This window comes from Musa acuminata, chromosome BXJ1-5 (genome assembly GCF_036884655.1).
Source record: "Musa acuminata AAA Group cultivar baxijiao chromosome BXJ1-5, Cavendish_Baxijiao_AAA, whole genome shotgun sequence".
NCBI classification, from domain to species: Eukaryota; Viridiplantae; Streptophyta; class Magnoliopsida; order Zingiberales; family Musaceae; genus Musa; species Musa acuminata.
The window spans coordinates 14,518,175-14,539,627 of NC_088331.1; the positions used below are offsets into that span (position 1 = coordinate 14,518,175).

Below are 21,453 nucleotides of genomic sequence, written 5' to 3' on the forward strand. Positions count from 1 at the left end.
AGTGACTCGATTAGTTCTTCGAGAGGTAAGTTATTTAGGTCCTTGGCCTTTTGAATAACTATTACTTTAGGGGCCCAACTCTTTGGAAGGGATCTTAAAATTTTATTAACAAGTTCAAATTCCGTGAAACTTTTACCAAGTCCTTTTAGACCATTGACGACATCTGTAAATCGGGTGTACATGTCTCCAATGGTCTCACTCGGTTTCATCCGAAACAACTTATAAGTGTGCACTAAAAGATTAATTTTTTACTGCTTCACTCTACTAGTGCCTTCATGAGTCACTTCGAGTGTGCCAAATATCAAAATTCATTTCACAAATAGACACATGATTGAACTCATTTTTATCTAAAACACAAAACAAGGTATTCATAGCCTTGGCGTTTAAAGCAAAAGTCTTCTTCTCAAACTCATTACTGTTGGGAAATCTTGGGGCGACATAACATGCATAGCAGAAGTACAAGAAAACAAAATCCCTTATTCCCAAAGAGATGTTCGTTATCGTGCAAAGATTGGTGCATAAAATTCACGAAACTTAAAAATGTGTATAGATTAGATTGTGTTACCTAGGGAGATCGTATATCCCTATTTCCTTGCAGATCTTTAAGAGAGGGTGAAGAAGGTTAAGCATCCTCCTCTTTAGCGGTGATCTACACAGCAAGGCTACGACGATGCTCCTCAAAACTCCAGGCCTACTCTAAGGTGGAGAGGGGGAGGAGAATAAGAGAGGCAAGTAAAGGCTCTAGCCTATGAGGCTCTGAATCCCTCCTATTTATAGAGGCCCCCTATAAAAACCTAATGGATCCACCCCTAGTGGGTATTCGATCTGCATCCAATTATCCAAGCCTTTTCAATTAGTGGATCTCTATCCAATAATCTCTCATGGGCTCTTATTGGATCTCGTCCATGGGATCCAATAATTCATAGGCTTATTGGATATCCAATAAGATAGGGGCTCTGGTGGATATCTCATATCCCAACCTCCACTCATCGCAATGCCTACCATATGTGTGTGACCCTCTAGGCCCAATATCGAGCTGGCCATGAGTCATACCTGTCAGAACTCCTTCTAACTTAGTGAATTATTATCTCTGCAATAATTCACTCGACTCATCGACTATGGACGTACTCGGTCACTACGCCGTAGTCCCCAGACGATACAGGGGAATCCAATCCATTGGACCTGTCTATCCTCAGTTACCTTATACCTATAGTCCCTCATCCATCTAATATCCCAGAGACCGTATATCGAGCATGGTGCTGTCAGACCTATACGGTTTCTACTCGAGTCTCGTTCTAATCGGATTCTCCCGAGAACTCTTTCTCTCTCAACCCAAATAACCCTGGCCAAGGATTTGTTTGAGCAAGAACACATAAGATATTCCTCTCATGACGTCGAGAGTGGATGATCCTCTATCGACACTCAATAGCCCTCGTAAGGTTGACTGCCACTCCCAATGACTAGCTGTACTAGATCTGGGACGTCCAAACCTATAAGTCTAGTATCAAAGAGTGGAGCACTCATACAGGACATCCTTGGTATCTCAAGTCTAAGGACCAAATACACCACCAAGACTATAGAATCACTGTTTGACAATAAAGCATCATCAACCATCCAATATTCCAAAAGCGGATAAATTAGTGAACTCATTCTCCAATGAGCACCTGTATTGTATCCATAGTGTCCCCACACGAGCAGCTATGAGACCAGCTGCATCCATTATATGGATGGGTATATAACATACCAGTCTATCCGGTTATTACGATGTCCCTCTCGAGTAACTTATGACTGAGATTATTTAGGATCTGTGTTTAAAGGTGAATCGGTCTCATTATTGTAATCTCATCACGATCTGATTCTCATTGCATGAATCCAAGGACATCACAATATATATATGCATATATGTAATAATTAATATAAAGTGATAAATGTCAAAATATAATAAGTAAAAAGATTCTATGTCAAGTCACACATGCCATCACTTACGTGATTGGCTTGTTGGGCACCTATGACTAGTAATTCCATCATTCATTTGAAGAGAAGACTTTTGAAACATATTTTTTATAATATTTCATAATTCGAAATCCATTGAAATTAGGAAGATCCTTATTCTAATCTTCCAATATATGTGTAATTCATCTTATTGAACATGGGCGGACATGTAATTGAATGACCCTCTTGGTTGCCACTAAATGCCATCTCTTTTGGGTTTTAAACCAAATGAGAATGAACCGAGCTCTGATATCAATTGTTAGGATCAAGAGTGGCACTAAGAGGGGGGGGTGAATTAGTGCAGCGGAAAACTTTCCTAATTAAACTCGATTCCAAAAATATTTATTTCGATTCAATCCGTTTCGAAGAGAAATTGAATTTGAAAGCTTTCGTAAAAGTGTAAAGAGAAGATTAAGGAGGTTTACAGTAATGTAAATTGCACAAATGAAAAGCAAATCAGAATTTAGAGTGGTTCAGCCATTGTGACCTACTTACATCCACTTTCAGATTCCTCCTCCGTCAAGGTCACCGGCGTCCACTAAAAATATTCCTTCAATAAGCGAAGACCAACCACCTTTTATACCTCTATCTCCTTTTTCCGGGTTTAGAAGATAACACTTACAAGCCTCACTCCTTTTTCTTAGATGTTTACAAAGCTAAGAGAGGGAGGGGAGAACTCTTTCTCACTTTTACAACACTTAACACCCTAGAGATTCAAGAATATGGTAAACACTTTCATGTCCTTTCATGTAGAAAATGGTGGGGTATTTATAAGCCTCATTGTCTTTAAAATTGGAGCCAAAAAGTGTTATATCTCCGGATTTCGGGGTACTGGTGATACCATCGCCATTATTGGGCGGTACTACCGCCTGACACCTAACACTAGACGGTACCACCACCTGACATAGCTCAGAGACCGAGCTCTAGTGGTACCACCGCTAGTAGTATTAACTGCCAACGGTACCATCGCCCTGACCACTTGAGAAAATGTATCTACTTGAGGTTTCTCTCTTTTCAGTATTAACTGCCAACAGTAACACTGCCCAGACCACTTGGGAGAATGTATCTACTTGAGGTTTCTCTCTTTTTCATGTTAATAATGAATAAACATACAAATCATTAATACGATATACCTCCCTTATTTGCCATGATATTATCATAGTTACTAAGAGTTTAAATAAAATTCATTCTAAGCTTGAGATGTGAACGTAATCCTTATGAGCTAAAGGCTTTGGTTTAAGACTAACATTAAATATATGATATGCGATTTTAATAATATTACAAATACATATAAAGATATAATTAAGTTTAATAGATAAGAAGTTTCATTAAGTAAAAACTTTAGGTATCTTTGATCCATTATTTAATAAGATGAAAAAATTAATTAAGATATTATTTATAGAGTAAATATATTATGGTTAAAATGATGGAGGATGTTAAGAGTCTTGTATGATCATCAATTATCTTTAAGATTAAAAATATTTATAAGACATTTACAATGCTTTATGAATATTAGGTAGTTAAAAAATAATATATATAAAAAAAAATTATATCACTGAGATGAAAATGTTAAGGTAGATTTGTGGAGTCACTAGAAAAGATATATATTTTTTTAATTCGTGAGCAATTAAATATTGTATTGATAAAAGATAAAAAAAAAAGAACCACTTAAGATAATATAGATATGTGCTTAAAAAAATCTACATATATTATAGTTAGAAGGCATGAAATAATCACTATTAGTGGTATTAGAAGAGATAAAGAAAGACATAAAAATATCTTAATATAAACTATAAATAAATATTTAAATAATTTTAATTTAATGAAACTTATACCTTTTATCCATCTCATGACGATAAAAAATTCATATATTCCACCTCAAGTAGTTAGGACTCTATAGCCTTGTTTTTGTTGTTGTATTATTTTTCTTGGAGACTACAAACTATAAACGTTTTTTTAACATTTTACTAACAAGTTTCAAATATATGATATTTCTGATTCTCGTTGTGCTCCCATGACAAAGTATAAATTGTTCTTTATAATTATGTTTTAAAAATAAAAAAATATTATGTATGAGCAGAATCTAAACTTTTCTTACCGAGATTCGAGGATCACAGTCATTTTTTACCTCAAAATTTATTTTATTTATTTACTTGTTTCCTTAGTTTGTGTCAGTTATGTTTCTTTCATTAATTTATATATTTATTGACTATGATTATCCATAGTCGTTATGATTATTATTGCGCCGAGATCAGTTGTTTGGTTATATATAGTGAAAGATCTTCTTTGCCTCCTTGCTTCTAAGATTCTTTTCTCTAGAAAAATTATTTTAAGATTTTTCATATGATTCTTTTTATTCTTCTCTTATGCTACTCTTGCTCGTAATACTGTATCAACCTCCCTACGAAATACCAGAATGGATTAAATCACAAACATGTGGAAAATCCTTAGAATAATTGATAGAGATTTCAGATGATTTCCAAATCTTGTACATACAACCTCCTCCCTATGGTTGTGTGTACAAGAGAGAAATATCAATTTTATCTGTGGGGAATAAACTCGACCATAAACCTGCACGAATGGATGAAATCATTTCTTAGGTCAATTGATAGCGATTCTTTGTGATTTTTAAATCTTGTCTGTTTTTAATTTTATCAAACAAAATAGATTTATTTTTTTATTATCGAGTGTTTTACCCCAACAAACCTTTACTTATAATCCACAAAAAAGAAAAAAAAAATTGGCCAATTGAAATTATAATCTTCAAGTTTAAATTTATATTATAAAAAATAAAATACTTCAAAATTTTTAAATATTCTTATCATCATAACAATCAAACACAAATATTTCGATAGGTATTAATTAATGTTATCTACTCTAATAGTAAAATGAGCATATGCCTAATTGTTTAAATATAGAGGGATAAATACACAAGTCCTTGGTTCTTAATTCCAAGATTATGAATGGGAAAGGGTTGAGTACCTTATCCATCATATTCCTCTTCTCTCTCTATGTTATGTATGATTTCATCAAGAAACTTGTCGATATAAGAATCAGAGAGACATGCAAAACTTGTTGACGCAACATTTAACGACAAGAGATATGCAATCAAGTCTCACATCGACAAGAAAAACTTATTGATGTAACCTTGAACGATAGTGACTCACATGTCTCACAGTTCCTATGAACCGAGAGCCATTGTGGGGGAGAGGTAAAGACGATGAGGTCCGTCATATTCGATTTAATGCTAGATAAAGTTGTCAAACTAACTTAATTGAGAGTGCTCCGTCTATGGAAAATTAGTTTTAATTTTGAATTGTAAAGTACAACCCTATAAAAAAAAAACTGAAGCTTTTAGAGTAATTCGAAACAAGATTGAATATATTAATTATATTTATAGGAATATTAAGAGAATAATTAAGGATGTTTTTGGAATGGATGAAGAAAAAGCTTACATAAGTAAAAAAAAATTTAGGGTGAATTGCCAAAAAAAAAAAAAGTTATTTTTTTAAAAGGCTTTTCTAGGGAAGTGTCCCCATTTCTAGACTTCCAACTAACAACATCTATTTTTTTACCTAATACATAAACACCACTAGCCTCCTATCAAAATTTTCTCTTTTCCTTCTTTTTCCCATGGATAGGAGCATAGGTGAACTTATCATTTTTACACCGTATTATAATATTTTTCTAGTATTATTGTAAACACTGTAACCATAGTGTCAAACATTGTAAACATAGTGTTTTTACAAAATTTATATGAAAACACTAAGTTATAATGTTATTTTGATATTGTTGAAAAGTATTATAATTGGACATGAAGTGATCCGTAAAAAAAAAAAAAAGGAGAGAAAGGAAGAAAAATAAGGTATTTTAGGTGTTAGAAAACAAGATGATACCGTTAAAAATTATGCAAGGGAAGACATTGCTTGGAAAAAAAATCTTAAAAAGTAGCTTTTTACGAGAATTTGTTCAAAATTTTGTGTATCTTAAATTTATTAGTCAACACAATGCCTAAGATGCTTAAAGGTGAGGATAACATCTCATTTTGTATATTTACTAGGTTCATTTTATATTAAAAGAATAATCGTACAAAATAGTTTGATTTATTGATCAACTATTGAACGATAAAAAAATTAACATATACAAAACATTCATTCAGAATATTGAGCTGAATGTAAATAATAGCTAATAAAGATATATGCAAATTAATTTTTGATCGGTTATGTTCCTCGAGAGATGAAGAATTGTTTAAGGTAATATATTAATTTAGATAAGATAAATAGATACATATTATTAGTGTGATGAGAGATTAAAAACTCTAAATTTAGTATAAATAATAAGACTTAATATTTAAATAAATGTATTATTTTGTCTAGTGTAGGTCTCAATTTTGTCCAGTTTACTGATTATATATATGTGTATATATATATATATATACACATATACATATATATATATATATATATACACATATATATACATATATATATACATACATACATATATATATACATATACATACATATATATATATGTATATATATATATATAAAATCTCGATGGCAAATTTCATTTGATCTTTGACCGATTCATAAGACTAAACTGTATGAATAATTTTTATTGTTCTAGTTGTTGATGGGACATATCAGCCGCTAGTGCTCGAGTACTCTTAATTATTCTTGTCGCTTGGTGACGATCCTCATGCACATCAGATTCTTATCATTCTTATCATGTGGGATCTATTGATCGGATCAAATGGAACCGTAATAGCTTCGTTGGAAGGATATATCACATGGTGGTAGTGATGTTGTTTTCGTCTACATGGATTCCTTTGGGCCCACAACTTTTGAACTCTCGGCCTCTGCTTCCTTCTTCGTCTGCCCTTCTCCTCAGCGTTTATTTTTATCCGTAGCTTGTCCTATGCATCTCTTCAACTCCATCTCATATAAATAGGTCAAATCATTATTGTGCCAGTAGGAGTTCCTCAAACGGAACATTGTCATCGAGTAGAGACAACATTTTTTGATGTATGATTGCACGAACAAGCTCGGACATTGAATGAAGTCCTACTCAAGTGGATGTCACTCTCGTCTTTGTTTTGTGTGTGTGTGTGTCAGTGAGAGAGGGAGATGATCACATTAATCTTAATCCTTTCTGCTATTGTTAATGAAATCAGTTCTCTTTTGGATCTCATGTTGGAGAAGAAGTTACCCTAGTCTCCCTCTCTCTGCCATTAAATTGGAGGCAAGCAGCTGATGTGCCAACAAAGCCATCACTCTTCTCTTCAAGCGGTATTGATTCCTTATCCTTGCTGCCTGATGCTCTTTTATTCCTCATCCTTCCTCCAACTTCACCATGACAGTGTAACTCCTAGGTCTCTCTCTCTCTCTCTCTCTCTCTCTCTCTCTCACTCACTCTGTGTGTGTGTGTGTGTGTTTTGATATAGCTCAGTAGAGAACTCTGATGCCGTGCACATAGGCTTGACAAGCTGCTATCAACATGATACAGATCGATGCTTCTTGCATGCAATCTTAAATTTAGGCTCATCAGAACTTTCTGCTTCAATATAAAGATGTTCTAGATCGGAGAAGAGTCACTTGAGCTTCATGAACTGTGAACTAACAGCAAACCTACAGATGATATGGAACAAATCGATGCATTTCTTGTAAGAAATTTTAATAAAGCCAACTTGTGTTTCTAAATCATTGTAATAGAAACACAATAAAATTAATGCGGAAACGAAATAGCGTACCTCCAGCCATTGTCGCCAAGAATTTCTGCAGAGGTTTCTTCTTGAACTTTGGTTCTTCTCGGCTCAGAACTCTCGCTTTAGATGGTGTAGGAAAGCCTTTCGCTTCAAAGAGATGGTTGAGCCAAGGGACCAAAATCCTCATGTATATATAGATGTTCTCCCATCAAGAACATTTATTATCACCAACTCATAACGTTCAAGAATTAATTCAGATTTGTAACGTTTGGACCATAATGAAGAACTTTAATGATATTAAATATCTAATTTAATAATAACGGTTTCATGTTTAAAGAATAAGAAACTGAAATCATTTAAACCATAATTAATGAAGAAATTCATGATAATGAATTATGAATCTTAATGATAACAGTTATATTATTATTAAATTAGATATTTAATAATAACAGTTACATTCTCCCACTTGGTCCATACGTTTATCTTAATAATTTGAATTAATTTTTCTTGAACAACTTTCTTAAGAAATAAATACATGAATCATAGCGATAAATCCTCTAAGAGCGAGTATTATCATCCATGTATCACGATGTATTTAGTTTCTTAATCTTAATGTGGTAATATTACTTTATGAATAAACCTTATGTTTATTCTTGGTCCAACAATAATATATTTTCTCAAAATAATGTGCACATGAATGAGAAAATATCACAATATATAAGAGTTTCAATATCATTACAAAGTGGAACCAAGTCCCATTTTCTCTACATGATCCTTGAATTTCAGAGGTGGCATGCCTTTAGTTAAAGGATCAGCAATCATCAATTCAGTGCTAATGTGCTCAATGACCACTTTCTTTTCTTTTACACGTTCTCTTATGGCTAAATACTTAATGTCGATGTGTTTACTTCGACTTCCACTTTTATTGTTTTTAGCCATAAAGACAGCAGCTGAATTGTCACAGAAAATTCTTAATGGCCTAGAAATAGAATCCATGATTCTAAGCCCAGAAATGAAACTCTTAAGCCATACACCATGTGAAGTAGCCTCAAAGCAGGAGACAAACTTAGCTTCCATGGTAGAAGTAGCAGTCAAGGTCTGCTTAGCGCTTCTCCAAGAAATAGCTCCACCGGCCATCATAAAAATATATCCTGATGTTGATTTACGAGAATCAACACAACCGGCGAAGTCTGAATCTGAGTAACCAATCACATCCAGATTGTCTGTATGTCTATACATAAGCATGTAATCTTTGGTTCCTTGTAGATACCTCATCACTTTCTTTGCAGCTCTCCAGTGGTCCATACTTGGATTACTCTGATATCGACCTAGCATCCCCACAATAAATGCAATATCAGGTCTAGTACAGACCTGAGCATACATAAGGCTTCCTACGACAGAAGCATATGGGATGTTTTTCATTGATTCCCTTTCAAAATTGTTCTTTGGGCATTGGTTCAAATTGAACCTATCACCTTTCACAATGGGAGCAACACTTGGTGAACAATCCTTCATCCGAAATCTTTCTAAAAGTTTATCAATATAGGTTTCTTGTGATAGACCTAAAATGCCTCGAGGTCTATCTCTATAGATCTTAATGCCAATGACATAAGATGCTTCACCCATATCCTTCATGTCAAAATTTTTAGAAAGGAATTGTTTCACCTCATGCAGCAATCCCTTATCGTTGGTTGCAAGCAAAATATCATCTACGTATAAAACAAGGAAACATATTTTACTCCCACTAACCTTCTGGTATATGCATTGATCCATGGGATTTTCAACAAATCCGAATGAAGAAATCACTTCATGAAATTTAAAATACCATTGGCGGGAGGCTTGTTTTAAACCGTATATAGACTTCCTAAGCTTGCAAACCAAGTGTTCACCAACACTAGAGGAGAAACCTTCAGGTTTTTTCATATAAACCTCTTCCTCTAGATCTCCATTAAGAAATGTTGTTTTCACATCCATTTGTTGCAATTCAAGGTCAAAATGAGCAACTAATGCCAAAATTATACGTAGAGAATCTTTCTTAGATACAGGAGAAAACGTGTCCGTATAATCGATTCCCTCTTTTTGAGTAAATCCCTTTGCAACAAGTCTTGCCTTGTATTTCTCAATGTTGCCTAACGAATCTTTCTTAGTTTTAAAGACCCATTTGCAACCAATGGCCTTTGCTTCATTAGGCAACTCTACAAGATCCCAAACTCCATTGCTCATCATGGAATTCATCTCTTCTTTCATGAAATCATACCATAAATTTGACTCTTTGCAACTCATGGCTTGTGAAAATGTTTCAGGATCATTTTTGGCTCCAATATTATAATCAGATTCTTGTAGATATACAACATAATCACTAGGAATTGCTGATCTTTTATTTCTAGTAGATCTTCTTAATGTTGTACCAATGGTTCCTTGAGGAACTTGTGGTTCAACTAGTTGTTCAGGAGCTTGTTGTAATTCCTGAACTGCTTGATCTATTAGAATACTATCAACAACTTGTGGAATTTCAATGATTGGTTGTTCAACACTAGTTTGTACTTGAGGAGTGCTATGAACTATAACCAATCTATCATTTGATGTGGAAGGTTGAGATTCTATATGATCATGTTCGGAAACTATGTTCCTGAAATGATCGCTCCCACTAATCATATCATCCTCAAGAAATTTAGCGTTTCTTGATTCCACAATCCTAGTTGTGTGAGATGGACAATAGAACATGTAACCTTTGGACTTTTCGGCATATCCAATGAAATACCCACTAACAGTCCTCGGGTCCAGTTTCTTCTCTTGTGGATTATATATCCTGACTTCAGACGGACATCCCCAAACGCGCATATGTCGCAAACTCGGTTTCCAACCTTTCCATAATTCAAATGGTGTCTTTTGGACAGCCTTGGTTGGAACTCGGTTTAATATATACACAGCCGTCTTTAGTGTTTCAGTCCACAAGAACTTAGGAAGATTGGAGTTGCTAAGCATACTCCGCACCATGTCTAATAATGTTCGGTTTCTTCTTTCTGCAACACCATTCTGGTCTGGAGAACCAGGCATAGTGTATTGGGCAATAATCCCATGTTCTTGAAGAAACTTAGCAAAAGGACCAGGTGCTTGTCCATTTTCAGTATATCTACCATAATATTCTCCACCTCTATCTGATCTCACAATTTTAATTTGCTTACCACATTGGTTCTCAACTTCAGCCTTAAAGACTTTGAAGGCATCCAATGCTTCATTTTTATTATGAAGCAAATATATATACATATATCGTGAGTAATCGTCTATAAAGGAGATGAAGTATTTCTGACCATGTATGTCCATGTCTGGACAACATATATCAGTATGAATTATTTCTAATGAGTCTGAACTCCTATTAGCACCCATTTTGGACTTATTGGTCTGTTTTCCTTTAATACAGTCCACATAAGTCTTAAAATTAGTAAAATCAAGAGTACTAAGTACCCCATCTTTAACTAATCTTTTAATTCTCTCTATGGAGATATGTCCTAATCTCCGATGCCATAATATAGAGGAGTCCTCATTAATATTACACCTCTTAATGCCAGCGTGAACATGCATTGAACCTTGAGTATTATCATTTTGTAATAAAATACGGTAAAGACCGTCAAATAAAATATCATTCCCAACACAATCAGATTTATATAATAAACGAAATGATGTGTCTTTAAAATTAAAGGAATATCCAAATGGTACGAGTCTGGAAACAGAAATTAAGTTTCGTGAGAAACTTGGTACATAAAAGGTTCTTTCCAATTTTAAAACAAAACCACTACTTAAAGTTAAAATGCATGTTCCAATTGCTTCCACATGTGAGCCCATCTTATTTCCTGATAAGATACTTTGCTCACTTCCCACTGGCTTCCTTAGGTTTTGCATACCCTGCATAGAGTTTGCAATATGGATTGTTGATCCAGAGTCAATCCACCAGGTGTTAATATTAACATTGACCATATTAGATTCATAACATACATATGAGGTTGGTTTACCTTTCTTTTCAAGCCATTGTTGGAATTTCGTACATTTCTTCTTCATGTGTCCCTTTCTTTTACAAAAGAAACACCTTGCTTCTTTCTTGATATCAGCTTGGGGTGATATTTTACCTTTTCCCTACTGATAAGCTTTTTGATTGGCTTGATGTTTGTCAGTTTTGTTCTTCCCTCGAGCGGTTACCATCAATGCACTCTCACCCAATTCCATTACTAGCCTCTCTTCTTCTTGAACACACATGGTCATTAATTCATTAATTGACCATTTGTCCTTATGTGTATTGTATGAAATTTTAAAAGGGCTATATTGAGGTGGAAGGGTGTTCAGAATATAGTGCACCAGGAAGGATTCTGACATATTAACCTCAAGTTTCTTAAGTTGAGCCGTAATATCTCGCATTTGCATTATGTGCTCACGCACACCCTTTATGTTGGTGAGTTTGAGGGATGAAATTTTCATTATAAGCGTGCTTGCTAGTGCCTTATCCCAAGTGATGAATTGTTCATCGATAGCCTTTAGCAAGTATCGGACATTTTCATGCTGGTCAACAGAACCACGTATGCCAGCAGTTATCTTAGTTTTGATAAACATCACGCTGAGCCGATTGGATCGCTCCCATCGCTCATATAACGCGATCTCAGTTAGAGTGCTGGTATCATTGACTATAGGTGGTTCGTCTTTTCTAATAGCATAATCAATATCCATCCACCCTAAATGGAGGAGAACCCTCTCCTTCCATATCTTATAGTTATCACCACTAAGTTCGGGAATATCACATCGAATATCAGAGAAATTAATCGTTTGAGAAACTGCATAAAATCAAACATGCTTATGTCAAAATTTGAAGCTTAATAGACTAAATTACATGTTTTACCAATGTGAAACATGCCAAAAATATGAATCTCATGACATAAAAATTGCCTGTGGGCTAAATTCTTAATTCAAATAGATTCATATGGTCTTTATGAAAAAACTATCAAATTATATTCCAATTCATAATCCCTGTGGGTAAATTATGAAAATAATCTGATATTTTATCCTGATTAATTATATTAAATATAATAAAAGATCCTGTGAGATAACAATTATTATACAAAATATAATCAATCACAATATGATGTCTAATTACTTATGTGATCCTTATTTTAACTTTATATATAATTTTAATTAATTAAGGATGCTGTGGCTAATTCTTAATTAATTAAGATTATATGGATCACTAGACATTTTAAACATAAAAAATTTGCTCATAAACATAATTTAATATAACTAAATATGCATACATAATATGAGCATTTTACCGACTAAAAATGTTGAAAATGATATTTCCTCATGATTTTCAACAAAATATATCAACAAGTTTCCAAGAAGAAACCAAAATCAAATCATTTTCATGACGTAAAAATGAAAAAATTTGCCATATCAAGACAGAGGTCATTCGGCTCTGATACCAAATGTAAGAAATTTTAATAAAGCCAACTTGTGTTTCTAAATCATTGTAATAGAAACACAATAAAATTAATGCGGAAACGAAATAGCGTACCTCCAGCCATTGTCGCCAAGAATTTCTGCAGAGGTTTCTTCTTGAACTTTGGTTCTTCTCGGCTCAGAACTCTCGCTTTAGATGGTGTAGGAAAGCCTTTCGCTTCAAAGAGATGGTTGAGCCAAGGGACCAAAATCCTCATGTATATATAGATGTTCTCCCATCAAGAACATTTATCATCACCAACTCATAACGTTCAAGAATTAATTCAGATTTGTAACGTTTGGACCATAATGAAGAACTTTAATGATATTAAATATCTAATTTAATAATAACGGTTTCATGTTTAAAGAATAAGAAACTGAAATCATTTAAACCATAATTAATGAAGAAATTCATGATAATGAATTATGAATCTTAATGATAACAGTTATATTATTATTAAATTAGATATTTAATAATAACAGTTACATTTCTTTCACGTTAGCTGCCACTGTCTTGATAACACTATCTTGGTCAACAGCAGAGCAGCTTGATCAAGCAGCAGCATCCAAGAACAGTTGCTTAAAGCGCCTCAGAGAGTGAGAGAAGATGGAATTCTGGTCTCTGCTCATGGTGGCTTCCAGACCGGTGCTGCAAGTGCTGCTTGTAAGCCTCATCGGAGCTTTTCTTGCATCTGGTTATGTCAACATCCTTTCCTCCAATGCACGCAGAGACGTCAACAAGGTTAAGCAACCACAATTTGCATCAGCTCACAACACTTTTCTTTGCTTCAGACCTCAATAACTCACCTAATTAGTATGCAGATCGTGTTTGTTGTCTTCATCCCAGCCCTGGTGTTTGCAAGCTTAGCAAAGACTGTGACAGCAAAGGACATCATTTCTTGGTAAGCCTGGTTTCTGTTGCTTCCAAGCCGATACATGATTCCAAGTAATATATTTTTATTTTTTCTGGCTGTGTCAGGTGGTTTATGCCTGTAAACATTGGGATCACATTCTTGATTGGTGGAATCCTTGGGTGGGCTGCAGTGAAGATGTTGAAGCTGGAGCATAACCTTCAAGCCCTCGTCATTGCAAGTTGCTCAGCAGGTAGCCATGAACATCTCCTTGTGTGCAACATATTATTGATGGTGGCTAATTCATCCTGCATGCATAAAACAGGTAATTTAGGTGCTATGCCCTTGATTATTGTCCCAGCAATCTGTGATGAGGATGGCAATCCATTTGGGTTATCCAAGATTTGCCGTGTCCAAGGAATCTCCTACGCATCTTTTTCGATGGTGGTAAAGTAAAAGCTGTTATTAGATTTGATACTGCAACAGAGATATCCACTTGTGAAACTAATTCTACTCTGCAAAGTATAGATGCAAGATTCAGGGGATTCCTATTTGTTCTTGCGAGTGATCTTCATCTACATGATACATTTTTCGCTTGTTCAAGCAGGTTGGAAATTTGTTCATATGGACACACACCTACAGTCTAATTAGAAAATCTGTAAGTCATTCTTCTGGAAACCACGGACATGATGTGCTAACAAGGATGAACAAGAATCCAGAGACGAACAGGAAAACTAGAATGTTTGATGCGCAAGAGGAACAAGATTACGATGATCGACGGGCCTTGCTTCTGCCACCATCTGATACAAGTGACAGAACTGCAGAACATCGAAGTGTAAGTGCCACACATAGATTGCGACACAGTCGATGCTTGCAGGACTAGAATTACACTTATAATTTTGCATAACGACAAAAGCCGATGAAGAAGAAGAAGAAGAAGAAAAAAACAGTAGTATCATTGGCAGGTATCCTAAAAATCCAAAAAAATTGCTGAATTAACATGCATATTTATGTTATGAAGGAGACTGAGGGACAATTGTTGGGCAGAAATCTCAGCGACATAATTATGCACATTTGGGAGAAATTGAAGGGGACCTTTCACAAAATGTCGGAGGAATTGTTATCTCCACCAACAATTTCTGCGGTATCTTTGTCTACCTTAAAAAGTAGTAATTGCATCTGCTCTTGGACATGAAATAAGAAGGTAAAAATTGTTGAGGCAAAAAATCTGACTCACTAGAATCTTGATTCTATCTCAGATAATTGGCTTCGCTGTGGGTGCTATACCATGGTTAAAGGCATTCATAGTTGGAGAAACAGCCCCACTCAAAGTTGTTCACGATTCCATGACATTACTAGGGTAAGCAATAATATCTTCTTCTTTCCTGACTAAATTCAATCGCTCGAGGCAAAGATTTCATTCATAGTTGTGATACAAAACTTCTGATACTCGGAAGCAGGGATGGCACCATACCCTGCACGATCATCATTCTCGGTGGCAATCTAACACAAGGTTTCCAATTTGCAATTTTTTCGATATGGAAGTCGAATTCTAGATTAAGATTTGCGATATTGTCTTAAATGTCAAGCAGGACTGCGCAAGTCCACAGTAAAGCCTCTGGTAATCGTAGCCATCATCTGTGTGCGGTACGTCATCCTTCCTCTCTCTGGCATTGTTGTGGTCATGGCTGCAGGTCGTCTAGGTTTCCTGCCACAATCTCCGCTGTATTGCTTTATCATACTTATACAATATACAGTCCCCCCTGCCATGAGTATCGGTACGAAAATTTTCTTCCTCTTTTGTTTCGGTAACATTACATGTTTCATTCATCGTTCATTCAGCCTTATATTGTTGATGGCTACTCCATGCTACCTTATGATGAGGGTGAAAAGAAATTGATTGCAGGTACAATGGCACAATTGTTTGATGCATGTCAAGAAGAGTGCTCTGTGATCTTCCTATGGACTTACTTGGTTGCTGCCTTCGCGGTCACAATTTGGTCAGTGGTCTTCATGTGGATCCTATTATAGAATTATGTTTTGAGGAACAATTAACATTCGAAGAATTTGTTCTTCGAGTTTCTATGATACAAGTAGGAAGAGACGGTACAATTCTTATCCAACGAGTCGAGATCACAAAGCAACAGAATCTAGAAGGGAATTCCTATTAAATATTTCCATTTATTTCTTCCTTTCTCTGACAATGTTGTGGCATGGTTTTCATACAAATTGGATAATCTCTTCCGTTTTCTCATTTCTTCATCACATAAGTTTCTCTTCTCAGACTTTCTGATATAGGTAATAGCAAGTATTAGTATGAAATGCATGTCTTGCTTCATGAATAAGATAGACAACCAAGAACAGTCATACAAGTAAATTCAAACTGCTATCAAGACCTTCTCAAGTCTAATTATTTGCCTAACCATGTCACAGATTAAGTTTTCTTTATCATTAGAAATTTCTTTTGGGGCATTATTGTTGATGTCATGAAAGCTAAAAGTAAACAATGAAATAACAAGATATCAAGTTGACGTCAGATACGCATAAGAAGAACATAAAATAAAATTTTTAAAATTTTTTAAAAACATATTTATCGTCGTACGAAAATTTATGCATAAAAATCCGTGAAAATTAAATCTAAGTGTGAGATAGTTGTATTTTATCTAAGGAGATCGTATATCCCTGAATCCCTATAGATCTATAGGAGAAGATGAAGACGATCAAGCACCCTCCTCTCTAATGAGGATCCACATAATATGGCTACAACGATGCTCCTCCAATCACTGCCCAAAACTTCATACCTACTATCTTAGGAGAAGAAGGGAAGAGGAGAATAGGAGGTGGGAACCAAGAAGCCTTTAGCTTATGGGTCTTTGGTTCCCTTCTATTTAAAGAGATCTCATATCTATTTAACCCTAATGGATTCTGCTCTATTGGGTGTTAGATCTTCATCCAACTACCCATGCCTATTAGATTAGTGGATCTCTATCCAATAATTTCTTATCGACTCTTATTGATCTCATCCATAGGATCTAATAATATATGGGCTTATTAGATATCCAATTAAGATAAGGGCTCCGGCGGATATCTCATATCCGAACCTCTACTCGTCGCGATGCTTATCATATGTCTATGGCCTTTTAGGTCTAATATCAAGCTAGTCGTGAGTCATACCTATCAGAACTCCTTCTGAATTATTATCTCTATAATAATTCACTCGATTCATCGATTGTGGATGTACTAGGCCACTACACCGTAGTCCCTAGATGATACAAGAGAATCTAATCCATTAGACCTGTCTATTCTCAGTTACCGTATATCTATAGTCTATCATCTATTTAAAACTCCAAAGATTATATACCGGGCATGGTGCTGTCAAACTCATATGGTTTTTTCTCGAGTCTTGCTCTAATCGGATTCTCTTGGAGAACTCTTTCTCTCTCAATCTGAATGACCATGGCTAGGGATTTGTTTGAGTAAGAATACATAGGATATTCCTCTCATGATACCGAGTGTCGATAATCCTCTATCGACACTCAATAGTCCTCAAAAGGTTGACTATCACTCTTAATGATCAATTGTGCTAGATTTGGAACTTCCAAATCTATAAGTCCGGTATCAAAGAGTAGAGTACTATACAAGACATCTTTAATATTTTAAGTCTAAGGACTAGGTACATTACTAGGATAATAGAATCATTGTCTAACAATGAGGTATCATTAACTATCCAGCATTCTGTGAGTGGATCAATTAGTGAACTCATTCTCTAACTGCCTCCATCATATGGATGGGTATATAGCACACCAACTGCCTTCATCATATGGATGGGTATACAGTGCTAGTCATAGGTGCCCAACAAGCCAATCACATGAGTGATGCCATGTGTGACTTGACATGCAATCGTTTTGCTTATTATATTTTGACATTTATCACTTTATATTAACTATTACATATATGCATATATATATTGTGATGTCCTTGGATCTGTGCAATGGAAATCGGATCGTGATGAGATCACGATAATGATACTGATTTGCCTTTAAACACAGATCATTAATAATCTCAGTCATATGTTACTCGAGAGGGACATCGAGATAACCAGCCATACTGGTGTGCTACATACCCATCTATATAATGGATATAACTGGTCTCATAGCTACTCGTGTAGGGACACTAGGGATACAATACAAGTGCTTATTAGAGAATGAGTTCACTAATTAATTCGCTTATGGAATACTGGATAGTTGATGATACCTTATTGTCAGACAACGATTCCATAGTCCTAGTGGTGTATCTGGTCCATAGACTTGAGACACCAAGGATGTCCTGTATGAGTGCTCTGTTCTTTGATATTAGACTTATAGGTTTGGATGTCCTGGATCTAGTACAACCGATTATCGGGGAGTGGCAGTCAACCTTACGAGGGCTATTAAGTATCGATAGAGGATCATCCACTCTCAGTTGTCATGAGAGGAATATCTCATGTGTTCTTGCTCAAACAAATCCCTGGCCAAGGTCATTCGGATTGAGAGAGAAAGTGTTCTCCAAGAGAATCCGATTAGAGCAAGACTCGAGAAAAAACCATATGGGTTTGACAGCACCATGCCCGGTATATGGTCTCTAGGATATTAGATGGATGAGGGACTATAAGTACATGGTAACTGAGGACAAAGAGGTCCAATGGATTGGATTCCTCTATATCGTTTGGGGACTATGGCGTAGTGGCCTAGTACGTCCGTAGTCGATGAGTCGAGTGAATTATTATGGAGATAATAATTCACTGAGCCAGAAGGAGTTCTGACAAGTATGACTCACGACCAGCTCGATATTGGGCCTAGAGGGTTACACACATATGGTAGGCATTACGATGAGTAGAGGTTCAAATATGAGATATCCGCCAGAGCTCCTATCTTATTGGATATCCAATAGCCCTTGAATAATTAGATCCCATGGACGAGATCCAATAAAAACCCATGAGAGATTATTGGATAGAGATCCACTAATCTAAGAGGCTTGGGTAGTTGGATGAAGATCCAATACCCAATAGAGGATGATCTATTAGGGTTAAGTTGACAAGGGACCTCTATAAATAGGAGGGATTCAGTAGTTCATAGGCTAGAGCCTTTGCTTGTCTCTCCTATTCTCCTCCCCCTCTCCACCTTAGAGCAGGTCTGGAGTTTTGAGGAGTGTCGTCGCAGCCCTGTTGTATGGATCACCGCTAGAGAGGAGGGCGCTTGACCTCCTTCACCCTCTCCTAGATATCTGCAGGGACATAAGGATATACGATCTCCCGAGGTAACACAATCTTTACTATATGCAGTTTTTTGTTTTGTGGATTTTGTGCACCAATCTTTGTACGACGACGAACAAATCTTTGGGAAATTAGAGATTTTATTTTTTGTTCTTTCACTGTGCATGTGATGTCGCTCCCAAGATTTCTCAACATATAGCACACTAGTTTGTCCAGTTATCTTGATATCCCTTTCGAGTAACCTATGACTAGGATTATTTATGGTCTATGTTTAACGGTGAATCAGTCTCATTATCCTGATCTCATCACAATCATATTCCTAGTGCACAGATCCATAGACATTACAATATATATGCATATATGTAACAAGCAATATAAAGTGATAAAATATCAAATAATACAATAAACAAAAAGAATGTGTATCATGTCACACGTGCCATCACTCACATGATTAGCTTACAAGATACCTATGACTCGCAATCTCCCACTTGACCTAAAATCAATCACCTATATGTCTGATCTCCATCAGACCTCTATGACGCTCAAAGACAATCTGAGATAATGGCTTTGTTAGTGGATCTGTGATGTTATTTTCGGATGGAACACTTTCCACTACTACATCTCCTCGAGTCATGATCTCTTTGATCAAGTGGAACCTCCTCAGAACATACTTAGACTTTTGATGAGACTTGGGTTCTCTCATTTGAGCAATTGCCCTGTTATTATCGCAATATAAGGAAATCGAGCTGCCCAGCATGACTCCCAAATTTGTGATGAACTTCTTCATCTAGACTCCCTCCTTTGATGCCTTTGCTACAACAATGTACTCCGCCTTTGTGGTCGAGTCAATAGTAGTATCTTGCGTGGAACTCTTCTAGCATACTACTCCTCCATTCAGGGTGCACGCATACCCTGAATTAGACTTGCTATCATCGATATCAAACTAAAAACTTGAGTTCATGTAGCCTTCAACCGTGAGACTACTACCTCTATATACTAGTAAAAGATCCTTAGTCCTTCTCAAGTAATTAAGGATATACTTTACTGCTTTCCAATGCTCTAAGCCTGGATCCGCTTGATACCTGCTCATGACACTCAGAGTATGCGTTATATCAGGCTTAGTACATAGTATGACATACATGATAGACCCTATCGCTGAGACATAGGATATTCTATCCATGTTTGCCCTTTCTTCAAGAGTCTTTGGGGATATACTCCTAGAAAACGATATCTCATATCTCATTGGTATGAGACATCTCTTAGAATTTATCATGTCAAACTTTTTGACAATGGTGTCTATGTACTTAGATTGGGACAAGCTAAGCATCCTTTTGGATCTATCTCTATAGATCTGAAACCTCAAGATATAGGAAGCTTCCCCTAAGTCCTTCATAGAGAAGTATCTAGATAATCAAGCTTTTACTATGGATAGCATTCCTACATCATTCCTAATGATTAGGATGTTACCACATATAATATCAAGAAGGTGATAGCGCTTCCACTTACCTTCCTATATACACAAGGCTTATCTTTGTTCTTAATGAAGTCATAAGATTTGATCGCCTCATCAAATCTTATGTTCTAGAAAGCTTGCTTTATGTTCTAACTTTAAGAAGCTTGCTTTAGTCCATAAAGGGATCTAAGCAGCCTACACACCTTATCTGGACTATCCTTGGACATGAATTGCTCAGGCTGTATCATATATATCTCTTCCTCGAGGTTACCATTGAGAAATGTAACTTTCATGTCCATCTGCGCGATCTCATAATCATAGTGTACTGCAATAACCAATAGAATTCAGATAGATTTTAGCATGGCTACGGGTGAGAAGGTTTCATCATAGTTAATACTTTACCTTTGATTATACCCCTTAGCCACTAGCCTTGCTTTATAGGTCTCTGCCTTTCTATCTACTCTGATCTTCTTCTTGAATATTCATTTACAACCAATGGGTACAATATCCTCGGGTGCATCAACTAGGTTCCAAATCTTCCTAGAGTATATGGAATCTATCTTAGAATCCATGGCTTCTTGCCACTTCTCGGAGTCTATACTTGTAATAGCCTTCTCATAGGTCTAAGGATCAATATCCTCTCCTTTAATATGTCTCATATATCTCTAAGGAGAATGGAATATTTTGTCGGACCTACGTAAAGTTGAAACTTATGTGTTAG

The 21,453-nt window shown here is 35.8% G+C and overlaps 1 protein-coding gene across 4 annotated transcripts; it reads left to right on the forward strand.

Moving 5' to 3' along the window:
- The first annotated feature begins 13,669 nt into the window (after positions 1-13,669).
- Positions 13,670-16,290, forward strand: LOC135673851 (protein PIN-LIKES 7-like). Of its 4 annotated transcripts, none has more exons than XM_065183224.1 (10): positions 13,670-13,919; positions 14,000-14,079; positions 14,157-14,281; positions 14,354-14,475; positions 14,636-14,863; positions 15,050-15,194; positions 15,288-15,388; positions 15,489-15,541; positions 15,621-15,806; positions 15,935-16,290. In XM_065183224.1, the coding sequence occupies exons 1-10, from the start codon at positions 13,785-13,787 to the stop codon at positions 15,954-15,956; spliced, it is 1,197 nt and encodes a 398-aa protein (XP_065039296.1). In that variant the 5' UTR covers positions 13,670-13,784; the 3' UTR covers positions 15,957-16,290. The 4 variants fall into 4 exon arrangements, with proteins under 4 accessions (XP_065039296.1, XP_065039295.1, XP_065039297.1 ...); XM_065183223.1 differs by having other exon boundaries at positions 15,050-15,172; XM_065183225.1 differs by having other exon boundaries at positions 15,076-15,172.
- The last annotated feature ends 5,163 nt before the right edge of the window (positions 16,291-21,453 follow it).